At 37.6% G+C, this 26,126-nt stretch overlaps 1 protein-coding gene across 12 annotated transcripts in view; it reads right to left on the bottom strand.

Moving 5' to 3' along the window:
* The window catches only part of SUPT3H (SPT3 homolog, SAGA and STAGA complex component), a 308,388-nt gene that overhangs the window by 125,465 nt on the left and 156,797 nt on the right, over nt 1-26,126 (bottom strand). For all 12 annotated transcript variants that reach the window (XR_001874457.1, XR_001874454.1, XR_001874459.1 and 9 more), the window contains exons 4-6: nt 4,888-4,974; nt 3,661-3,751; nt 1,989-2,125 (exon numbers count right to left, since the gene is read on the bottom strand). Coding sequence is in view for 6 of the 12 variants with exons in the window: in XM_017813121.1 (XP_017668610.1) it covers nt 1,989-2,125; nt 3,661-3,751; nt 4,888-4,974 (315 nt within the window). In the remaining 6 variants the exon portion in view is untranslated. The remainder of the gene's footprint in view (nt 1-1,988; nt 2,126-3,660; nt 3,752-4,887; nt 4,975-26,126) is intronic.

The raw sequence follows: 26,126 nt of genomic DNA, 5'->3' as shown, positions 1-26,126 counted from the left end.
AAAACTTAGCATGGATTAAACAATCTTCTGCACAAAGCAAATGGGATTCAGGAGATTAGCCCATCCACTAACAACTCTTCCTTTAGGAATGGATCACATTTCCTAGTATCTTTAATTCCTTTCCACCCACCTCAAAGTGACAACAAAATCCCAAATGAAACAAAGCCAAAAATACATTAAACATTTTGAGTAGCATGTTTCAAACTGTCTTTCATGTTTTGTCATTAGTTTTAGAGACTACCAAGAAAGAAAATACATAGTACTGTCTTCAGGAATCTATTATAAAATAAGACCTTGATTTTTCTTTTGGTTTTTTTTTCTTCTTTTTTTTAACATGGAAATATCAACACTTCACAATATGTAATAAAGTCAAGCAATAGTGAGAAGAATTACTTGATATATATATATGTGTGTATATATATATACACACACTACAGTTAATGAATTACAGTCTAGTGATAAAAAACAAAACATGTAGTCAGATGAAAGACAAATATCTAATTACAGACACACACTCCTTGACAGACAAACATAGAATCAGATTTGCCCTTGCCTAGAACAAGGAACTTCATACTTTTATCAAATTGTGTAGTTTTTTAGACCAGAAAATTATTACACCAGAATGATAGAAGAGAATCTAAAGCCAAGCACATAACCCATTCATTCAGAAGAATGCTGTACAAGCTCAAAGGATTTGCCTGCCTTTTGCCTTTATGCAAAACATAACATTTTGCATAAATAAATAAGTAAGAAATTAAAGAAAAGAAACCATCGGTTTCCAAAACACAAACAGTGGTTGGGAACAACTGTTCTATGACACTAATTCTCAGCTGGGGGGAAATGGGACTCCTTCCTTGCCAAATTTTTAGAGGGAAGGGGTTCTTCACTAGGTTTTGATTTCTTCCCATCAGAGGGGAGAAAGAAGAGGAAACAAGATTGGGAATGTCGCAGTTCTGAAAAGAGGCCCCAGTAAGAAGAAAAACTGTAGAATTACAATTGAGCAGGATAAAAACTTCATTATTTTCTAGAATTTTCCATGAAATCTTGAAAGAGAAATGAGGCCCTAGTAGTCAAAATTAAACACACAAATACTCCCAAACACATGAGCCACCTCAGCACAGAGAAGAAAATCAACCAATGCACCCACCGAAAGGGTATTAAAGGAACTCTACAAATAACGAATTTCCAACAGCCATGTATTCTATGTTGCTGTCTAAAAATGGATGGATATTGGCTTAAATGTTAGTCTGGAACTGTGAGTGTGCTCCCAGCACAGTTTTGCCCTTGACATCTAGTTGCCCACAGAAGACACAAGGAGGAACTGAGCAATTAAACATGAACTGGGGTGATAGACAAAACTATCAAAAAGACAGGGTAGTCCTGTCCATCTACAGAAAATTTAGCCAAAACCACAGACTTTCGTGCTACCACAGCTATGCTGCTTCTTGATTCCACTGAGCTTTATGAGAGTGACTGCATTCTGGAATGTAGATAAAACTTTTCATAACTACATAGATCAGAAAATGGGAGTTGAAAGAAGGACAGAGAGTAGAGCTTATACTGAAGCATGTTTGCACAGAATATTTTAGTTTCAGCTGTGTTATAAGAAAAGAGTCCTGAAATGCTATTGAACAATTTTCTAATGAGAGGAATAATGCAAAAGAAAAAAATGATTGTGAAAAATGTGTGTGAAATGTTTATAAATAGAATCTGCTTTCTACAGAAAGGAAATACAAATACATGGCAGACATAAAGATCCATAACTACCCTTTTGTAATCTTCCTCCTCAGCATGTGTGCTTAGATATCAGGAAACATTAGAAGGAATAGGAAAAATATGGAAATAGGATTCCTTTACACCATCTGGGCAAAAGGAAAAAAAAACATGTACCAATGATTTAATATGCAGCATGAAAAAAACATCAGACCAACATGATGTATGGAAATATTTCACAGTTTTCTCTGCTGGAGCTGAAAGAAAAGAATTACCTCCATTCGCTCTTGCTTGACATCATCAATCTCATCATCTTCAAAAATGGCTAAGAGCTCTCCAGTCTGGTCAATGGAGTTGAGAAAGTCTTGAGCAAGCTTCTGCCTTTTGTTGGTGTTATTACTGTTGAATTTGTCTTCACGAAGACAAGAAAAGAATAACAAATTTATTTGGCTTCTCCAAACATCAACTGATGTTTTAGAATCAGCACAATGCACAGTTCTTACTGTCCCCTCAAACAAGTTGTGCTACCTGACCAAGGTCACTACTCTGCAGTGATGGTAAAAAATTACCTTTAGTGTTTTCTGGTATAACCTAGCTTTTTCATGATCTAGAGAAACCTGCTGCTCCTATATCATTACTTCTCACCAAAGAATCCACAGCGGACACAGATGTAAAAGAAACTACCTCTCTTTGGTTGCACAAAAGAACCTCACTCATAGAGCAGAATATATAGAGGAAATGCTCTTTCCTCAACACATGCAGAACATCTTCATTACCTACAGCTTAAAGCAAACCCTAACACACACTAGGATGCAGTTCCAGAGGTGATGGACCACTGCTCTGCAGTAAAACCTGGAGAACCCTGGCAGGGTGATCTCTGTGATCTCTGTTGTTCTAAACAGACGAGCAGCTACAAAAGCGTTAAAGTCACAAAACAAAATTAATGGCTTCAATTACCAAAGCCTGACAGAAAATGCAACTTTAATTTCAGGATAAACTGTGTTTAGGAAGCATTTCATGAGCATCTAAACAACTTAGGAAAATTGTTTATTCATTTTAAGAAGTGCCACAAGCTTAAGTATTAAAACCCAAAGCTGTCAGGAAAGAAGTGATACTGCCACATTACTTGCACGAAAAGACACCTTTTCATGTGTGGTGAAAATAAAATGCCACAGGCAAATTAAATCTCAAATGAGTTGATAAAAATTTATCCACAGCTTGATTAAGTCAAAGCAAGAAGTACAATGTTTATCTAACATCAGTGTGGATGCTCAGAGGAACCAAATACAAGGAATTCATTGTAAGGGAAAAAATAATAAAGGGCTCTGAGAAAGGAAATAAGTTAAATACAAAAAGTTGTGTATGGACATTGTTAGATGTTGTAACAGTATGGAAAGGTTTAGATTTGCTATGATAAGTTTTAACTTGACTTTTTACAACGGAAATGTTAAATCTAATGTCAATATAAATCAACAAAACCTTATACCAGCAAATTATATGGCATAAATTAATATATTTTTAATTCAAAGAGCTTTTCCTTTAAATGCATTGGTTATAAAATCAGTGACTTGCTCATGGAATGGGGAAACAGAAGCGTTTCCTATTCTTTGCGTTACAGATTCAAAGTATAAAATGTTAAACCACAGTGAAAAAAAAGGACCCAGGTCATCTATTAGTATTCAATGACTTCAGATTATGGGATGTTTTTTTAAATATGCCAAAACCTTTTGACAATAACTTAACAAATGTTCATTCGATTGCAGGTGGTAGATGCCCACTTTAGAAGTATTTCAAATGCAAAAGCAGAGATTTTCAAACAAATTCCTCTAAAGACACTAGTTGTGTGTCTCTAAATATTAAGCAAGCTAGCAATACTTTGCATTGAGCTGTTCAGCATATTTATAAAACATCAAGCCTCTCCCAAATTAAGTAATTTCTTTTTTCTACCTTCAAGGAGGTCATCTTCTTCTATTCCTTTGACAATTTTAGATTTGTAGTCTCGAAAAAACATGTATTTAAGTAGCCTTCTAAGCTTTTTCTGCGAGAAAAAATACATTTACATTAATTAGTATAATTTTTTTTTTATTTAAACTAACTGTAATGTGCAAATCATTAGTCAGTAAATATAATTGTTAAAATGTTCATAATTTTTGATTCTGCAGAAAATCCATACATAGAAAATACCTCAAGGTAAATAGAAATTAAACATTAAATATTGTTTATTTGAACTCCTTGGTACCTTGCTGTGAGAGAAAAATGGGTTTGACTTTCAGAAAGGAGAAATTCAGCCATAAGGCGTCTTTAGGGCACTCCAAAATCTTTACTCATGTTTGGAAATTCAAGCCTAGAAATGCATATTTCCATGAACTTTGACATCCATATTAACTGCTCTTTTCAGTAAAGCCTTATGGCTCATATCAGATAAAGAAACTGCAATTGGTTTTCACGTGTTAGTGGTTTTTAGTTTTGAAATCGTTTTGGTCATCAGGTTTCAACTATTAAATGAGGAAAGAAAAACAAAGAGGAGATAAAAGGGTGAGGGAAAATGAGGAACTGAGGAAGAAAAGGAGATATAGGAAGAATAAATAATGTAGATAAAAATAGCTGACAATAATGTTCCAAGAATTTTGAAATTTGAGGAAAGAAAACTATTTTTTTTTAATTGACCTGTTACTATTCAGAGAAAGCAAGACCATCCCTAAATCTGGAGATTTTAGAGGGATATAGTACAGAAAAAATATTATAAAAGAAAATAAAGATAATTTACAGTCTAAATGACAAAACTCTAATGGTCACACTGTCAAATGTCACATCTACACCCTGCATATCCAAGGGGAAATTAGAATTATTGATTTTTAATAAAAGGAATATAAAGGATCAGGATCAATATTTTTACCTAATTAAGAAATTGTTTTGAGCTCAAAGGTGCACTACCCACCCTAGAGCTTTGTGAAAAAAAATCTATTGATAATTGAAGTTACAGGAAAAGACAAGACAATTAAAATATTATAGAATGACTGCACTGTGCACAATAAGATTCAACTCCAGAGCAGCTATATTTTTAAATAAAGCTATCCATGACGATGGACTCCTTTTCCATAGGTTAAGCAAACACTTGAAAACACAATAAGGCAGCTGATTATGTAAATAAAAACTTCTGTCTTGTTACTGTACCTTATCTTTGCGCATTAAGAACAGAAGATCTTCAGCAGAGATGACTCGAGCTCCTCTCATCTGAGAAACTTCAGCTGCTTGCTGCAACTAAAATAAATGAATAAATTAGGATGGCTTTTTCAGTGTTCAAAACTTTATTCACTGGGGTTTGTTTTAAATAAATTCAGATAATATTTTGCACGGTCCTGAATAGCAAAATACAGGCTGTGCACTAACACACAAGCTGGGACTCTCAAAGGTGTCACTCACTCGGTTCTTGTTCGCCAAGAAGTGAAAAACAATTTCATGAAAAGCCTGAAAGACTTTTGACAAATCTCAAGCAAAAGCTTTTTTGTTTATATTTAAAATGATTGCTTTTAAAAAGCACTGAAGCCCCTTTTTTTTTCTTTCCTTAGCGCAGAAAATGAACATATAATTCTCTCAGGCAATGTAAAAATGCCAAATTCTTGCCATAGCACTTTATCTGCAACTGTGGAAGGGTGGTTGATCCCTCTTCCAATTTTTTAGAATAACAAATATTAATTTTAAACAGCTTACCTAAGTATTTTTTGAAAGAAATTCTACCCTTACTTCACTTAGCATTAGTACAAACCAGACTCACATGAATAACTTTTTTAGGTGTGCTCTTATTTCATCCAGGAGAAAGAAAATGAATTGATAGGAAAAAACAACTCTATTAATGATGGAATTAAAAAACCTTATTGAGTAGACCAGGCCCTTCAGCTGTGAAAGTGATAACGATGGGATTGAGCAAGGAATGCCATGAAAATTGGTAAGAGGTGGCCAAAGGAGTGGAAAGCAATGGACTGTCCTCAACTCCATTGCCTCTTAAGGCCCTAAACACCTCAAATTGTGCTGGAAAGAGCAAAAATCTCTTTCTAAGGGACTAATTCCATCAGCCTTCAGTAGGTGCAGGAAATCAGGCTGTTTTGTACACTAATGGATCATATCAAAACTAGCACAGGGCCAGAAACCTTGAAGCCTTGGTTAGAAATTTGTACAATGATATTTATCAAACTGCTGAGCTGAGGAGGTTCAACCCAAATGCACAAAAGAAGTTAATGGGATTTGCTCCCATCCACAAGATGATCATGGAACTATACAATGGTTTGGGTTGGAAGGAATCTTTAAAGTTCCTCTAGTTTAAGCCCCCTGTAATGAGCAGGGACACCTTCAACTAGATCAGGTTGCTCAGAGCCCTGTCCAGTCCCAACCTTGAATGTTTCCAGGTATGGGGCATCCACCACCTCTCTGGACAACCTGTTTAAGTGTAAATCGTGATGCTGTAGATATGGTGGGATGGAAAGGATGCTTCCCAGCAAGGAATATACTTTATCCTCAAAATTAAAAAACATTGTCCAAAAAGCAAGATTTAATCATAGGGTTTTTTTCCTTTCATCCTTGTTTACCCTGTGATGGAAAACTGATCATAAGCACAGTACAAAAGTTATCAAAAGGAGAGACACCTTTAAAAATTCATGATATTAAAATTCATACACACCTGCAACATGATCAATAAACAGCAATTTAATTTATGTTCAAATATCTGTATATTATTCCTTAGAAATGCATTAATGCACCTGAAAATAATTTAAAGAAATCCTATCCTTCGTGCTCACACTAGCAATGGTTTCACTCAGTATCACTGGCTGAATAAGTATATTATTAATCTCAGCTCCCATGCTGCTATGACTTGAAATAGGCCTATTCAGAAGTTAAAAAGATCAACAAAAACAGTAGCTGTTTCTAATATCCAAAGAAGAAGGGGCGGGGGGGGGGAAAGATTTTCATTTTGGCAAGTGTTCAGTGGGCAAAAAGATTCAGTCCATAAATCATAATACTGGACTGCATTAATTTTTTTCCCCACTAATCACAGGCACACAAAACGTTAACTGTATCTCATACTCACAACACAAAACACACTGCGTGAAGAGGTTCAGAGCTTCCCCTTGAAACTCCCTCTTGGCCCTTGCAGTCACCAAGACCAGAGAGATTTCAGGAATTCAGGAGTCACAGTAATATAATCTTACTTGAAAAATGTAAGAATGTGAAAAACGATAGTTCTATTTTTTGGCATAAGCAAAACTGTTTCTTATTCTGATTAGTTTGAGGGCACACAAGCTACTTATATTTCTAACATAAAATACAAAGAGCTGGATAAAAAAAAAAAATTACCAAGTACGAGCCAATGTTCCTCTCTGGTGTAAATCTATTGCAGTTAATGGATTTATGCCAGGGCTGACTTTGGCCCCACTGAGCTTAAAAGTGTTAGAAAACCTGACCTTAGCATGGTGATAACACAACACAGCTTTCCCAAATATCACATAAAACAATGGCAGAAATATCGGATGTGAAAGTTTGCTCTAGTTCCCTAAAATGTACAGGACCACAATGACGATCTCTTGGTCCCTTCCAACCCAAACCATTCTGTGACTGTCTAAGGCATTAAATTTCTTACCATAAAATTCAGATATGTTAATTTTTGTAGCTGAAATACATTATTTTTCCAAATGATAAACACATGAAAATGACATTTATAGCACAGATTGTGTGTGAACTGCTTAGAGGAGCCTCATGATGAAGGAAGGGAGAGTAAGGAGCAGAGGCCAAATTCACATCCCATTTGCATCTAAGTAAATCCTGAATAACGCTGCTTACTTTTAATGGAGTTATTCTGGGATAAACACAAGATCAAAATCTGGAATAATATTCTCAGTTTCTACCAAAACAATGAAAACTTTATTCTTGTATTGCCCCAGCTTTTTCATCTATTTTATTTTAAGGAATGGACACACAGCATTTAATTTTTTTGGCTTAAAGAAAGCAAAATATGAAAATAATTACTTCCTGTACAGTTATAAAATATGGATTATTTATCCAAACAGACCATAATGAGTACACATATTTACCTGGGAAACCGGGATATGCTCAGGTAAATATGTATCCAAGAAATTAAATAAAAATTACGTCCCACGCAGCCGAGGTTGGGGGGAAGATGTATTTATAGCTTAACACACACATAATTGACTCACTCAAACCACAACATGAGTGCTTTGCTATAATTAGCATTATAACAAACTGTCTTATTTGACTGTCCCAGAGTTGCCATTAATATGCAATAAGCCCCGATTCCTGAATTTCCAGAGCGGAAGGCCTCGTTGAGTCATTACCGCATTCCGGGATGAAGGGGGATTTCAGGAAGCCCTACCAAAGGAACGATCCATCCTGGAGCACCCAGGCATTTGTCATTCCAGAAAAGCTGCTCTCAGCTCTGCAGCCCTGAAGTCAGGAGGTCTCTCAGCCTTCGCTGCAGTCTCTGTGAGCAGCACTGCCGTGACTCCAGATCAGGGGTGGGATATAAATGCTGCAATAACTTTTCCCAGATGAAGTTCCTATATGGCAACGGGGGAGATATGGCAAGAATTTCCTACCACGTCCCTTCTCCAAGCCAAAGGGATACTCAGTGCCAGTCACAGAATCTGGGGCAGCAGCAGTTCCAACATACTCACTTGTCTTCTCCTAATTTTTTTAATTTTTAAGCTATTAGGCCCACATTACAAAATATTTTGTTTGGGATGATATTGAAGAACAGCAAACAATCCAAATTACTCAGTTTTTAAAAGAAAAACAGGCTAAATTTCCTAGCACCAGCAAACAATATTTGAGACCTCAGAGTATGAATATATGTTTTATTACAGCCAAATTATGAACCTCTAAAAGTGAAGTTTAAATAACGGAAGTGTTGAAATGATTTTAACTATAGGAGCGCAAATAGCTCTGCTAATAATTAGGAGTTTATGAAAAATAAGTGTATTTTACAATTTTTCACATTACAAAGAAAGTAGTATATACAGTAACTATATTTTAAAGTCTAAGAAGAAATGGCTGGGGAATAATATTTTAAAATGTAATCACGGGTTTAATGACTTTATGAAGTTAACTTTCTTGGCAGGATGAACTGAAGTATGTTAACAGTCACCTTACAGCTATTTTCTTTTTGCAACTTCTGCAAATTATAGATTTGTTGAAAGGAGTATTCATTCTCCTGTGACAGAAGCACAGTTACTTCAATGGGACTGTCTGCTGCTTTTTTTTCCATAATTATTTTTTCTTCCACTACCTCCAAAGTCAACAATCACCGATACTTCTTCTACAAAACTGTCTTGATGGACAAACAGACAAAAAGCTGGAAAACAAACATACTGTGTTGTGACATAATCCTTCCAGTTAAACTGCAGGACGGAGTTGGAGTGGTAATGTTTGCATGCCTTGGAACTGCTGGGAGCCAAGAATAATGCTGCAGGAGCTACGATTTTGTTTTCATTATACAAGAAAATTAGATCATAGTTCACCTGGGTGAATTTTTTTTCTGAGGCAGGAAGGCTGTTTTGTTATTAAATATGCGTTAAAATGTCCTATTTTTTCATCTTTTCCAGATAAAAACCATGCAACTATATCATTACCAGAGAATATTCTGAATTTGGATATAGTCCTGTAAATACATTCCAAACAGAGCATCCCGACACTTTTTCATAGGCAACTAAATAAAAGAAGTAAATACAGGCTTACATTTCAATCTTTCAATGTAATATTTCATATGCTATTAATGCTAACACCTGAGCTTCTCACTCTAACACACACACAGAGGAAAAACACAGAATTTGTTTCCATAAGTCAGCACAGGGATGTGCTTTATGCAGTTAGCACATCCTGGGGAGGTAATTACATTAAGGAGCCTATCAGAGCACTCTAATAGGTAATGATTTAGGATCACTGCACAAGGGTTAAAGAGCATGACTGAATCATCACAAGCTGCCTAAACCAGAAAATGTCCATCTGCACATGAAAAGACAATCAATTTTCTTCTTACTAGGTATCTGGTCTCAAATCCAAGTATTTTTTACTGAAGAACACTTAATGTCACACCAGGTGATTATGTGTGACCTCAAGAAGATGAAGCTCTATGTCCCATTTTGAGGCTTCAGAGAATCATGGAATCATTTACGTTGGACAATACCTTTAAGATCATAAAGTCCAACCATTAATCCAGCACTGCCACATCCACCACTAAACCATGTCCCCAAGTGCCACATCCACAGGTCTTTTAAATCTCTCCAGGGATGGTGATTCCACCACTTCTCTGGGCAGCCTGTTCCAATGCCTGACAACCCCTTCCGTGAAGAAAAATGTCCTAATACCCCATCTAACCCTACCCTGGAGACACTGAAGGCCATTATTTCTTGTCTTATTGCTTGTTACTTGGGAGAAGAGACCAACCCCCACATGGCTACAACCTCCTTTCAGGTAGTTGAGGAGAGTGATAAGAGCTCTTATCTTATGCTTGACATACAGTGAATTTCAGTCCATACAGATCATGAGAATAAGAAAACACAAGTTCATACCCCTGTGTCTCTGGCATTTACAGAGACCTCGTTTTCAAGGACACAATTTGCTATATTTGTCCCTTCATAAAAACCTTACTCCTGAGTCCCTGCAGCACAACCAGCTGCTTCTCCTCTCCTTCTGGTAGGTGGCAACAGCTTTTGATTTCCACATTTCAGGCAGCCCAGAGAGCGGGGTCTGCCTACAGAGAGTCTGCAGCCAGTTCCTAGAAGCTGGAGAAGAATTACCCCAAAAGCTCCTCTGGCAATTAGCAGGTTACACAAGGACTCCTTCCCACCAAAGGCATAAAGAACATGTCTACAGGTCCAATAGTCAACGGTTTTAACATCAGAGGTGACAAGCACTTGATATAAAGCTAATGTCAGAATGTTCCAGCCCTTTCCTCAGCTGCCTTCAGACTGAAATTCTGTGAAAGTCAGTCCTACAAACTCCAGTCAACAGCCCTACACCCCAACCTGCACATTTTTAACTGTACCACCACTATCTGAGAGCCCTACAGATCAATATGATGAAGAGAAGATATTATCTTACTATTCATATCTGTTTAAATTGAACATTTAATATAATTTTTATGTTTTTAGCAACACATTCAGTACTATCAGAGTAAAAAAATGCAACCACAGAAGGTACACGCTCCTAGGGAGTGAAAATAGCAAAAGCAGAACAACCCCTGCTTGCTTGAGCTGATATTCTTCACGTTACAAACAAGATCTTTTTAAAACTACAAAAGATACAGAAAAAAAAAATCAGGAAAATGTACAGAGCCTTTAGAAAACTACAGAGTCAGTCTGTGTAATGGAATAGGCCAACAGGAAAATACACTATGTTCCCAAGCTCTGTTACTTAGAGTGAAAATTTGCATGTATTGAAACAGAATGATTCTTTTAAAATTACATTAAATGTATTACTAAGTAAAATAAATTTCCAAGCAAATAATGAAATTAATATTGCTATTTTGCAAAAGATGAGTTTATATCAGTCTTTTTTAAAAAAAAATTTCTTCTTTATAAATAATTTAAGCTCAGCTTGCTAAATTAGAGCTTGTTTTTCCATTTTCTGTCACACAGGAAAAAGACTTTAATGCACTCATGAACAATAACTACATTTCAACTTAAGCTTCAGGCATGACTTTTTCCTATTTTTCCTTCTTTCAATTTGAATTCCAAAATCAACATTTTGGGCCAACATTTTATAACTGTAATTCTTCTACTCTCCAGGAAACAAAAGAAACCCTATTGCACACCTGACATTTATGGCAGGCAATACTGACCAAACAAAGTGAAATTATACCAACAGCATTAAAACCATAAAGTCTCTGGGTACAGAAAATATTCAGACTCACTGAACTCAGTTTTCATGTGGTCGAGTTATTCAGGTGCTACAGAGGTGTTAATTCAAGACTTGGTGTGTCACTGGGGATGGCCACTGCTGATGCTCTCTCTCACTGCTGGTAATAACAGCAGGCAAGAAAACAAACTTGGAAACTGCTGTTCCAGCTCTTATTATTACAAGGGATAAAAAATAAGCTTGAAAAATATCATCCAAGTGGAAAGGATGGAGGCAGTGTTCTCTAGAAGGAGCACGAGACTGTGAAGAAAGCTTTGTGAAGTGTGAACTTTGTAGTTATGAAAGACTCCTCAGCCAATAAGAAACTGAAAAATCCTCATGGCCAAAAGAACTCCAACCTCTGCAAACAGATCTCTCTATTTCTAAGGAAAAGGATTGTAGGTGTCCTCTGTTGTTGACTGTCCACGTTCTAGGATTGCCAGGATATTCTGGATGCTGAGCTAAATGGTTCCACCCCACTGTAAAATCACTGCAGCAAATTTCCCTGTATCTAAACTAAATAACTGCTGATGTTTTTCAGGAAAGTATAGAATTGTTTGGGTTGGAAGAGACCTTTAAAGGTCATCTAGTCCAAACTATAATAAAATCAACTACTCAAACTTTCCCAACAAGCTGTTCCATTTTCACAGCAGTATCATTATAGCTATTCCAAGTTGCAAATCTCAAATATAACCATCACTTCCACCTAAGTTACATCTTTTAATGCCTTTATGGCACTAAAAGTTACCGTGAAAAAACAAGAATGTGCAATCTTTTCATCAATAAATGCGTTCACCTTTCCTTTAGTAAAAGAAACAAAAAAAGCAATTAGATTTTACCCTTTTTAAGAACTGAAAATAATATTATTTTGGAATATTTAGTCTATTAACTCAGATTCATTTCCTATCCATCAATTAGTTCTATTTCTTCTCTTTCTCTAGTATTACTATGGCATGCAAACCAGCAGAGGTTTACGTTATACTCCAGCTTCCTGTCTTTTGGTTTCAAGTCCCAGAAGAAAGCACCACTCAGGATTATTATTCCACAGTTTCCAAAGCTGCAAGGAGGAAAAAACCTGCTCTCTGTTGATTGAGACACCATCTAATATAAACAGGCTCCTTTCTCCCATTGCTGTAGAGAGCACCATTTGTATAAATCATGTATCCTTACACTGCTCACAAAGGAAAATAATCACTGTTTTATATTAGCTTCACCAGAACATTAAATAAATACTTTTCCTTTCCATATGACAGCAAATTGGAATCAGGCATCACTGCTGGATACAGAGAGAATGAGACATGTATTTACCTCCTCCAAGCAGAGATAAAGTGCTTTTAGAGGAAGCCTCAGGGTAGTGAAAGAAGTGCACAGCAAGTATTGCTATGAAGAGCAGGCAACCACCAGTGCACTGAGTATGGAAGACCTGGAAAAGTTGGAGAGATGGGCAGAGAATTGTCTGAAGTTCAACAAAGGCAAATGCAGGGTCCTGCACCTGAGAAGGAACAACCCCAAGCACCAGCACAGGCTGGGAGTGACCTGCTGGAGGGCAGCTCTGTGAAGAAGGACCTGGGGGTCCTGGTGGACAACAAGCTGTCCATGAGCCAGCAGTGTGACCTGTGGCCACAGCCAATGGATGCATTAGTGAGAGCACTGTCAGCAGGTCAGGGAGGTGATCCTGCCCTTCTGCTCAGCCCTGGTGAGGCACATCCGGAGTGCTGTGTCCAGCTCTGGGCTCCTCAGGACAAGAGAAATATGGAGCTCCTGAAGCAGGTCCAGTGGAGGGTGACAAAGATGATGAAGGGACTGGAGCATCTCTCTTAGGAGGAAAGGCTGAGGGAGCTGGGGCTGGTCAGCCCCAAGAAAAGACACTGAGAGGGGACCTCATCCATGTCTGTCAGGGTCTGCAGGGAGGGGGCAGAGGATGGACCAGGCTCTGCTCAGGGATGCCCAGCAACGGGACAAGAGGCCATGGGCAGAAACTGATGCCCAGGAAGTTCCACCTGAACATGAGGAAGAACTTCTCTACTGTGCAGTGACCAAGGACTGGCACAGATTGTCCAGCAAGGGTGTGGAGTGTCCCTCACTGGAGATATTCCAGAACCATCTGGACACAATGCTGTGCCAAGTGTGCTGCATGGCCCTGCTTAAGCATGGAGGTTGGACCAGATGACTCATTGTGGTCCCCTTCAACTTTACCTATTCTGTGTTTCTGTGATTCTGTGAAGACAGAACCCTGATCCTCTGGCTGAAGTGATCCCAAAGTAATAAAAAAAATTTTCTTTAAACACTTCAAATTGAAGGACAAAAACTTAAATCTCAAAACATAAGTAAGACACCGCTTTCAAATTCAATGTCTTTTGAAAACTTAGATTAGGAGACAGAAGGAGAAAAAAAGGATTCAGGTTCAACCAAAGATACAAAATAGCAACATTTTCCATTAGAAGCCTATTCTAATGGAAAATGGAAAGCCTTGGAGAGATATGCCATCATGTTCATACTTGAAAATAATGGTGGAAGACTTCGTAAGTTAAACGATTTTACCTGAAATGATTCACTTTGCTCTTTCATCATAGCTTTTTATTCTCATCTGCTCGAGTGCAAATTCCAACCAAGTGAGAGCTTCTGGTGACTACAGGGAAATGCTACAGGATCTCTCAGATTAAACACATAGAAGATGTAAATGACTATGGGTTTAAAGAGTTTTGGATGCTGGAGAGGCCATACAGGCATCTTGGCTTAAGGTTCATTATATTGCCTGCAGAATTTTGACAGTCAGGTAAGTGTCATCTTGCAAGATGTATCCAAATTATCAATAGGAAAAAAAAATCAAAATCATCTAGTTTATAATAATTTCTCAATCACAAGATATGCATGGAGTGTACATTATGACACTAGAAAAAAACCTCATCCTGTTCTGTACTCTTTAATGTCAATGATTATAAGGTATAATCAGAACGGGTCATAACAATGACAGTTCTATGAATTTATTCTTTTATATCAAGAAATACCTCTCCAGGACATTACACAATGGTTTGAAAATCCTAAATTTATGACTACTTTCCTCCAAGAATCTTCTACTGCAAGATAAAGAGAAAAACAGAGGGAAATTTATGAAAACGATAGTTCCAGTCCAAGGTAGACCCATCTGCATGTAAAACTGAGGAAAGGAAGTCCAAATTTTTGTACGTATGTGTTGGTTTGCTGTATTTTCTTATTCATATGAAATAAAGTTCTCAGAGCTTCAAAAACCACAAGGTAAATTGTGTGCTGATAACATGAACATGACAGATTTTGTCTTGGAAAGATGAAAGAAAGAAACAAGGAGGGAGCTCTCACTCAAGAGAGAGAAAAGAAAGCACCACAAAGGAACATAAATGTAAAATCTGAACAACAGATATTTGTGTCTGAAAAAAGGCCCTGATTTCCTAAGTCCTATTTAATGTTCATTCTTTAATTAACATTCATTTCCCAAGGACATAAGTTTGAAAAGGCTGTTTCACATTACTTTAGCACGAAGAGAATCACTTTTAAGCCATGAAAAGGCTGAGGAAAAAAAATAAACATGCCTTCTGAACATAATTTCCTCTTTATTGCTACTGCAAAGTTATGAAATGAAATCTATTATTTAATTACATTGGATCAAGCAACAGGAAGGGAAGGGAGTGTTTGAGTCACAACATCTCTGTAAGGATAAATTACTACACTTCCTCTTGCTAAAAGACAGTTTTAATGAAACTGTGGAAACGGTTAAAATCAAACTACTGGGAGGTAGGAATATCTTCTTGCTAACGTAAAAAACTCAATAAATGTACTCTGAAATTCTGAACAGAAGTATTGGTAACAATAGGGGGGGAAAGCAGCAACATTTCTGCCAGAACATCAGTAGTTTGAAAATTATTACATTGATTCAGATTCTTTACAGATTCTGAAGATAGTTTAAAAACCATACAATAGCTTCTGGGCCTGCTTTGTTTAATGCTTTGCATTGGAGATGTTTAGATAATCTATTATGAAAACTTAAATTTATCTCCTATTACTACCAAAACTTTATTAGCCATGTGGGATTTCCCATAGCTGTGTTTCATAATGTTTACTAGATACTTCAAATTGAATGCAACTGTTGGAAAAAGTTTCATTTCTTAAGTATGTTCTTGACATAAAAAAATTGGGAGGGCTTTAAATTCTAATGAACAGATAGAATGAATTCTAAAATGTTGGAATAGATAACCTGGCAACTGGTGAAGAGTCCACAACTGGGATATGAATGTGCAAATGATGTGATTTTGTATATAATTTAAATTCACTTTGACTGGGGTGGAGATGATCTGAAATTACCTTTCACGGAAACACTATCTCCTCTCAAAATTAAAATACATTAAAATATGAGGGAATTTCACAAATAATTTGAAGAACAATGGAAAATATCTTTGAAGTTGTTCAGCAAAGCTCCTCCTAAGCCTCAGGGTGGTATAGGAGACAGCATTTCTTTGAAAAAGCACTCCTGGAGGCAGCAGAGACTGATTTCCTGGGCCCATCAGAGACTGGACTGACCACTCAACACTGCAGGATGGATGACATGGAAGGGGTGAGTACAAGGCATGATGTTTTTTGGTGAAAGATGCAGAAAGGTTTTGAGAGGGACAGAGGAAACAAGACAGAAAAATCTGTCTGTAAAAATTTTTCAGATCAAAGAATTTTAGTGTCCTCGTAGCATTTGGTCCCTGGGCTACTTCCAAACTTCTAACAGTCTATGGAAATGGTCATAAAAAAACTCCTTTTAGTCATGTGGAGTCTCACAGAACCCTGTGATTCCTTTTTTTTTTTAAAGTCCAATCTTCAAAGGAAAATTTAGGAGGTTACTTGTTCCTAATGGGTAGAAGTCACCATATTTAGAGAAGCTGTTGAATGTAGGAAAACATGAAAATAGGCCACGAACCTCATTGTACATTGTGTAGTTCTTATTCTTCTCTTGAAACTCAAGTTATTGGCCACCGTCAGACTTGAACTGGTTATGGAGGCATTTGGTTGGATTCAGTGAATTTCTGAACCTACCAGTGACATTTAAACCAAAAACTGGCACATTCTCAAACTGGGTACGAACTGGAAAGGCTTTGGCAGACAGTCAGTCCAGTCAAGACAAGCCACCCTCAGCTGACTGAGCAAGAAGTCTGATAAAACAGAGGAAACAAGAGACTGGTCTTTTGTAAAAATCTTTGGAAACTGGCAGCAGGTCCAAGCTGTGGACCTATATACATCCCTCAGGAGAAGACAAATAACTTCCCCTGCCCTGAGGAGACCTATGCTTTGGGAATCCAACTGTACAATTTTATAATTAAATGCAGCTCCACTGAAACTGCTCACGTGTTAAGTCACTAAGGCTGAGCACAAATTCAGGATATCCATTACTGGTGCCAGGGGAGTCAGAAGATAATGTCAATGATGCCAGTGGGGAGGAGGAAAATTAGTGTTTCCAGCATTTATCTTGATCCTTTGGGAGCCACAAAGAAAAGTGTCAGCACTAGAGGTCTAAGTTCAAGAGACACAGAAATATCACAGAAGTCTTCAGGAAGAGAGGAGGGTCTCAGGGCAAAACAGCAAGGATGGAATGAAAAATCTTGATTCTGTGATTCTGACCACGGTAAAGGCTGAGCCCTAAAAAATCACCAGCATTCTGGTCGTTTAGCTCCTAAAATAATCATAGCACAGATTTCTACAAGAAGAGACCTTTATATTTCTACATGGGCACCCAGTCGAAATCGGGGTGAAAAAATGGACAATTTTCTCTCATTATTGGAGATATTCTCTATAGTGTTTATGAAAATAGGGGGTCGACTATAAGTAAAGTGCAATTGCTGAAGTGCAAATGATGAATTTCTAACAAACAAAAAAAACCCCACCGAAATACATGAAAACAACTGGAAAAGTACCGTCATTCCTGAAAAACAATGGAACACTTCCATTTCTCTCGTGCATTTATAAGACAGTGAACTCCAATATCAGTCACAAACTGTTAACTGTGTTTACCAAAAGAGAGTGAAAAGGAGCGTGAGGAAAATCAATACAGATATCACAGAGATGGAAAGGAATCTCTGTTCTCACGATAACAGAGTAGGTGATGCTTCTCTAAAGGCCACGAGTGAAATGTAGAGTGTAGATCAAGACGCAGCGTAGAAAAGATCAAGGCTGAGTAAGATTTTAGAAGGAACATTGATTATTGAGGGGATTTAACAGGTCAGGAAAGAAGGGGATAAGATTTCTCACAATAATAAAGACAAAATTCTCCATTAATACAGTTGGCTCTCTTTTTCGGTTGCTTTCAAGAGTGATTTTATTAATGTGGAAAAGCTACATTACCTACATGAATTTTACACAGTCATATGACAGGGATTTCTGTTTTGCATCCATTTTACAAATAGGCCAAAGGAGTCACAGAACACTCTACACATGGGCAAAGACATTTGTTTCTGCCTCCCTCCCCACCCAATTACCAGCACTCCTTCACTGCTAACAATTCTCCTCTAATGCAATAGGAAAGGCTGCAAAATAATGCAGAAATACATAAAAAATCCCAACCAAACTTCTTCTGAGCTTCAGCTGAAGAGTTTGTTGTATCTAAACTTGCACACATTCCTAAGCGAAAACTATAAATATTTCCCAGAGCCTAAAGCTGTGAAAAGCAGAGGTGATTTAGCAGACACACAAACCATAAAAACTGTGCCCGATACATTTCTCTTCTAATTTAGAGTAAGTGGGCCAGTCTTATATCATATAGAATCATAATTCTCAGTGACATTTAAACCAAAAACTAACTAAACATTTAAACTAAAAACCTGCAAACCTCCATAAAGCTTTTCAAATAGTATCAGTCATTTTAATATAAAGCTAAGAGACAGTAGCATAAACAATGTCAACACAGTCACTGGTTTGCAGTTTAGAACCTGGACCTTCTATTATAAAAGTAAATTCTTATATTCACAAGAAATCACTTTTCAGCCAGTGGCTTTTTGAGGAGGAATAGGATCAGCCAGACCATTAGAAGTCAAGAAGTATAGAAAAAAAGAACTGCCAAAAGTAAGGCTTAATTAGGTTTCCAAGTCAAATTAAGAAGCAAAGCAAAGGAGGCTTCAGAAATAAAACACTAGGAAGAAAGATGTGCTGAATGAAATAAAGATGGAAAATCTAAACACAGCTCCAAAGGAGGAGAATAATTTTCACTGAACATTGAGAAGAACTGAGGTTTTGAGCAAGGGAGTAAAAGTAGGACAACTCATGGAAGAGATCTACCGAGAGAAATTATTTCTAATGAACTGAATTGAAGTAAAACTCAAAGATTTTAATGCACTCCAGTCATCAGCACTGGATATCATAGATGTGAATGAACTAAACAAAACAATGTCTGCTGGCATTAATATTCAAATATATCAGCTAAGCTTGGGGAAGCTAAGGGGATCAAACAATTATAGGCTGCTGCCTACGAATAATTGAAGAGCAATTAGAGAGATGACAGATCCAAACTCTTCTTGCTAGTGTCAGATGATATAATGAGGGATGACAGCCAGAAATTGCAATTTGGAAGGACTGAGTAGAATGTTAGGAAAACCTTTCTCATGGGAGGACAGAGCAGCTCTGCAGCAGTTAACAGGAGAGGCTCTGAGAAATTTCCTCAGTGGAGCTTCCAAAGCCAGGGCTGGACAAAGTCATGGCTGAGCAGAGCAGATCTAGTACTGGTGACAGTCCTCCTCTGAGTGGGTTCAACCAGACTCTCCAGGGCTTTGACTGTTTCCTGTATTTTGTGTATTTTTACAGAGTTTTTGAGTAAAGGAAATTGTTTAGTTCTGTTTGTACAGGTTCTAGAACAACAGTCACCCTCTCTTCCATCTGGAAGAGGATCCTCTATCTACTGCTACACCAAAATTACAATCATTACCAAAAACAGTGTGTCAAAAAAGTGGAAGTACAGAAAGTCAGAGTCTGAGGGCTCTGCAAGAGACAGAGAAGACAGGCTGAGATGAGAGAAACCTCACCACATCTTTGAGCTGCTGCTACAACCATCAATATCCCCCATATCTATCATGAGGAAAAGCCTGCAACAGCACTGTTAATATGGAGTAAAAGAAATAAGGTCTGCTCCTTCACACCAGCTGTCCCATTGTGCACTGAACAAGATGTAGGACAAGATGAAATTTGGTGACTCCTTCAGTAAGAACGAATAAATACATAAAAATAACGGGCTCGGTCACAGCAAGTCATCAGGATGACGAACGGCAGTTGTGTGTAAAACGAGTTGAGCAAGGTTATTGGGGTTTCTTTTGATACAACTTGAATGAAAATCAGCTTCTATGATGGTGTAAGTATTCCCAGAGTAGATTCTTAATTATTTGCAGGCTTGGTTCATTCAGATAAATAGGCTGTGCTAATATGTGTTTGAGCTTCACTTTGGAAAAAAAGGTTATTTGTTACAGATGTGAGTATCTCTGTGCTGTGTACTCAGCCACATGCTGCAACCAGTAATGAAATGCAGAGTGGTTGAGCTCATACCTCGCAGTTAACTTCATAATTTCATCTAGTTAAGATCTGCCTTCTTAAAAACCCATAAGCTAAATCCTGAAGACCTAACAGAAGTTTTTACAGAATAGGTCCAGAATTGAGGCCTTTTTAATGGGTTCATGTAAACAGTGATTTATAGTCGAGCTACTATTGTTAATAAACTTAAGGCTGTTGGAGTTTTTAGATTCTCTTTAGATAAATTTCCCTTTATAACTTACAGTAATAAACTGTAATGTATCAGCTAATGAATGAAAGACAAGATTTATCTCATGAGATGGCAGCATCACAGGGAGTGTTTCTGCTTTTTAGAGATGCTTGCAGTAAAATTGGTGGCAAGGACAATGGAACTGAGACAGAGGTCCCCATGCCAGGACAAATTTCAGGTTGTAAATAAACAGATAACACCACAAAAAGTGTGTATTATAGTACCCTCTTCTAATTGTCTCCAAGTCCTTTACAAGGAAACTCAGTAACATCATTCCCATTTTTCTAATTTAATACCTGAGGCACAGAAATAAAAATCAAACCATCTACAGTCACTTTACACTTTTACTGATTCTAGGTCATCACTTCACTACCTGACCCTGTCTTGAGCATGACCCAGTGGGGAATCCTTATAACTTTTATCCACAATTTGCCTTCAGAGTCAAAATTGTATTTTGGATGTTTCCCTCCAGTCATCTGAAATCTAATCAGGAGGAAGGCAATCTGTGCAAATAATTCTTTAAAGCATCTGTTGCTGTCATGTCCACCGTTTTTTTGTCCTGTGGTAAGTTCACTGATAACCAATGTATAGCCATTTGATGAGTACTGAATGTTCTGTTAAATTTTATTTAGTGCCAGAAACTAGATAAAAAAAAGATAATTTGATACACTGATTCCCCAGAACTATATCACAATGCACAGAAACATAGAACTGGGTGCTTTCCACGTCTTTAGCCTTCAGCCAGCTGTAGAAGTTCAGGCTTCCACTGTCAATGTGAACAAAGAGGGACTCAGAATCACAGAATATGCTGAGTTGGAAGGGAACCCACAAGGATCATCAAGAACTCACATGTCCTGTGTCTCCAGGAAATGCATCATCCATCATGACACTGGTATAAGAGGTACATCAGCTTGATTAATGAATCTGCATTTATTCTCTTGAACACTATATTAAACAAAATCTAAGCAAGGGTAAAGGATCTTTTGATGGATGACATTTGGCCAACAAAAAGTTGAGTCTTGTGGCAGTAATGGGAAATTCTTTTGAAATACATTATATCCAGACATAGGATGAAATAGTCCCTAGAAAAAAGAATTCCTTTTTTCTTTTCAAAAATCTATCTTAATTTCAGTGGATTTGTATCTATAAAAGATCAATGTACTTTTATTAATAGCTTCTTATAATGAAAAGGTTTTTTAATTAAGCAGAAATAGTGTTGTATTTATCAACTACAGCCTGATTGTATTACTAATATTATCTTAGATGTAAAATGAAAAATTCCTCATCTAAATATTAATAAGCAGCTTCTATGATAGTGTGTGTCAACCATTTAGTGCATACAAGGGCATTTATGGCTGCAGCACCATTACATGTACGTGAGTCCTAGAAATTAAATGTATTCATTCTCAATATTTCCTTTTACTCCTACTTCCAGTCTGTGAATCTCAAGTACTAAAGTCAATCTAGAAATATTACTTTCGATTTCAGGCTTTATAGTTAGGTCAGAAAGAACTTCCTGCAAACCAGCAATACCGAGCAAGCAGGAAGTGAATCCCCCTGGTCTTGGCAGAGCTAAAGACTGAAAAGGTTTCTTGTCCTGCATTATTTTATGGAGGTGAAAGATTAGTGCAAGTTCACTTTTTGTAATAATGGTGTAGCCAGTGGTGTGTTGGAATAGCTATTTTATAATTATATGTCATAATTCAAGTGTGTCTCTCGATCCATCTAAACCAGAATAATAATGTGCCACAGTTTACCTCTCTGTCAAGAAAAATAATCTAAACTGTGTTCACCTCCATGGGGCAATAGGGGATCACAGAACTCCCCTTCCTAACTATTTTTATCTATCCTCTTTCCTGCCTGTTTTCCCACATCCCACTTCAGTACCTGTTTCAATAATGAGCAAGATTCAGGGAAAACTGAGCATAGCACTTTCCCTTCACCACAGGGACCACAATTCAAAGCTGATCTAAGCACCAAATTAAATCAGCACCTGATCTGTAGCTGCCATCTGCTTCACAAAATCCCCTGTCCACAGCTTGTGGACACCAGTGGCAGTCTGGGCTCAGGAGTAGACGAGCACAGTACGAATTCTCACAAGCCAGGGTTGAGGTCACTGGGAAGGACGGGTGGGCAGTGGGATGCATTTGCATCTCATCTCTTCCTCTACACGTTTCTAGCACAGTTTCCTTATAACACAGATGTTCATTTTCAAAATGTCATCTGTGTCTCACGATATTCTTAAAATTTTCTACAATTTCCTCCACACACCTCTTCCAGATTGGTGCCCAATAAAACATGATCTCTACACAAAATCATTTCATACTCCTGATTTTAGGAGAAAAAACACAGCGATGTGTGACTGAATGTGTGACAGCTGAATTTGTATGTCCTTTCAGGTTTGGGGTTTTTTTTAACATTCTAAAACTCTTTACCTTTCAAAATGTACCGCTAAGGTTTTAAAAGCAAATTTTGCTGTAAATCCCTTTTTCACTCTTGTTTTTCTGTAATTAGCTTTTACTTTGCCATGTTCTATGCCCTATTTCAGTTAAGAAAAACGTTCTGGTTTCAGTACGTGACAAAAATGTACTTGGTCATGTTCAAGTTAGCCAAGACAAAAATAAATTTCTTACTTCAAAAAGAATAAGCCTGGGTTATTTAGTATTTAAATAATATGACTTTGGAAAAAAGTAAATCTCCAGTGAAGAATTATCACAAATATCTACTAAATGTTCAATGAAGTTAGAAATAAGCAAGATAAGTAATTATTCCAATTTAAAAAGGGTTGTTCTACCACTTCACTTTTTCCTGTTTTCCTATTTTTGTTAAAAGGTTAGAAAATAGAAGCAGAGTAAATGTTAAGTATCGTTGAGCTGAAAGCAGCACGTTTGATTTTGTACACGGCACTAATATTCTCCTTGAATTACAAAATGGTCAAATCCTACTCTAAAAATATAAAGAGGAACGACTCCTATCATAATGAACATGGAAGCAGTTCTGGCAATATGGATATGAAGATTAACTATGTAAAATATTATGCTGAATAACCTAAAATTGATATTATTGATAACACGCTATGTTTATCAACATAAAATATGATGTTGAAAAACAGGCTGCCCAGGGAAGTGGTGGAATCACCATCTCTGGAAGTATTTAAAATACATGTGGATGTGGCACTTAGGGACTGGTTTAGTGCCGGACTTGGCAGTACTGGGTTAACAGTTGGATTTGATCTTAGAGGCCTTAATGATTCTGTGACCCTAAAAAGCAAGATTTAGGTATGGCCCATAAGGAAGACACAGGGGAAAAAATAGGCAGAAGGTCCTGGAGAACATTACAGCTTTAAGCAACTCTCAGAGATTAAGGGAGAAAAGATATGGAGCTTGGTTTTGTCCTTCCTGAATTTCAGTGGATAAAAAAGTACTTGTAGGGAAACATGCCAGAATGCAGTCCTGAATAAGCACAGATGAGTCAAGAGTGGAGAGAGAAATATTCAAAACACCAGTGTTATGATGATATTGAATCCTTGAAAGCAGATGAAGCTCAAAAACCCACTGATGAAAAGGAAACAGGGTAAGAACAGAAATTTGTGGGATGCCCAAAGAAAGTAAGAAAATTCTGTTGAAAGATACATCGAATTACATAGCAGAGGGAGAGGAAGATTAGAAGAATATGGTGTTTCTCCTTGGGTTGAAAAATACCCTCCACTTTAAAGTAAGATTTAAAAATGATTTAAGTACTGTGAGAAGAATCACTTCATAGTTAGAGGACTGAAGATCAAAAGAGCCTCAAAAATACCTCTTCCATCCAAATACGAGAAGTGCCATATTTTCCATTTGCAATTCTATTTGTCACAGACTTGATGCACACGATGATCAGTTCTCCCTTCTCTTCAACAGTTCATAGGGTAAAAAAAAAAAAGAAAGCCCATTCATTGGAACGTGTATTTCTGATGGAAATCACCAACCCAGTCCTCTTCTTGCAACATTACACCTGCCAAAGAGTTACACTGAACATAAAGTTCCATGTTACCTTTATCTTCTGTTCGAGTGGTACAGAGGCAAACTGTTTTGCACTTGCAGCTTTTATAAGGCTGGAGTGGGATTTTAAAGGAACTGCTGAAGTGGCTGAATGCTTTATGTGTGAGACCCAGCCTGTGCTCTACATACTTACATTTGCTTAACAAATTATTATCAGCCAAATTAAACTGAAGTGTGAAACACAGTACTCTGGAAAAATGACCATTTTTGCCCAACGGTGGAAAGAATAAGGCAAGAAAAGAGGGAAAGCTTTCGCACCATTCATTGGATTTTGAGCTTTAAAGGATAAGCCAGAGAGATGCATACATGAAAATGGGGTCTATTAAAACAGCAGTATTTCTTCACTAAAATAATGCCTAAGTCTTTTAATTACACAGCTATTGGGATCAAGCACCTCCATCTCTAATCCATTCAGGAGGAGTAGACATTTTCCTAAAGCTTTAGCATGACCAATTGTCTTGTCAACCATTTTTGTGGCCTCACCCTCAGTCCTGTGTGCAGTTCTGGGCACCAAAACATAAGGAAGATATGAAGCCATTAAAGAGCATCCAAAGGAGGGCTGTGGAGATGGTGAAGGGTCTGGAGAGGAAGCCATAAGAGGAGCAGCTGCGGGCACTTGGTCTGTTCAGCCTGGAGGAGACTGAGGGGAGACCTCACTACAGTTACAACTTCCTCCTGAGGGGAAGAGGAGGGGCAGGCACTGATCTCTTCACTCTCATGAGCATTGACAGGACTCAAGGAAATGGCTGGAGCTGAGTCAGGGCAGGTTTAGGTTGGATATTAGGGAAAGGTTTTTCACCCAGAGGGTGGTTGGGCACTGGAACAGGCTCCCCAGGGAAGTGGTCAAAGCAGCAAGCCTGACAGAGTTCAAGAAGTATTTGGACAATGCTCTCAGGCACATGGTCGGATTGTTGGGGTGTCCTGTGCAGGGCCAGGAGTTGGACTCAATGATCCTGATGGGTCCTTTCCAACTCAGGATATTCTTTGAGTCTATGCTCTTCAATTCAGAATTAGCTACAAAGAGAAATTTCTCTCCAGGGCGTGTCAATAAGAAGGAATGTAAAGCAAAATGCAAGGCTTTGATGGATTCATAAGGAATGGTAGAGCACTGCTGGTAACTGTGTGTATCACACCAGCATCTGTTTGTAGTTGGGCTCATGATATTCTGGAAATTTGCAACAAACAAGAGCTTTGCCATGAGAATACACAACTGCCAAAAGGGAGCAGAAAGGCAACATGAAGCATAAGTTGAGTTTGCTAACAATTTTCTGACAGGATGCATTTTGTTTTTGAAAATATCCGTTCTCCAAAACTATTTTAGAGGAAATACACATTCCAGCTCTCAATACCGAATGACAAAATGTGACTGAAAAGCATGGGCAGTCTTTCTCACTATCTCTTTGAATGACTCCTCTTTGTATCAGTATTTCCTTATTTGATTTTTCCAGGAAAAAAACTCTTTTTTCTTTTTTTTTTTAAAGCACATCATATGGGATCGGCCAATAGACATTTACTTAATTCTTCACAAAAAAGTGAAATGGCTCACACAGGAAAAAAAACTAACAAAAGAGAATCAGGCTTTCATGGATCTCATCTAGGAGAGAGAAAGCTTAAATTCCCTTGCCTGAACAGGGCAGGAACTTGATATCAACCTCCTGTGTATGCCAGGCAGCTACACAAACCACTGAACCCTGGTGTAGAGGTGATTTTTTTCTGTA

This window comes from Lepidothrix coronata, unplaced genomic scaffold (assembly GCF_001604755.1).
Source record: "Lepidothrix coronata isolate B3197 unplaced genomic scaffold, Lepidothrix_coronata-1.0 Scaffold39, whole genome shotgun sequence".
In the NCBI taxonomy this organism is placed as follows: domain Eukaryota; kingdom Metazoa; phylum Chordata; class Aves; order Passeriformes; family Pipridae; genus Lepidothrix; species Lepidothrix coronata.
The sequence above is the reverse complement of the archived record's forward strand: the minus strand, read 5'-3'. Positions and strand labels throughout refer to the sequence as shown.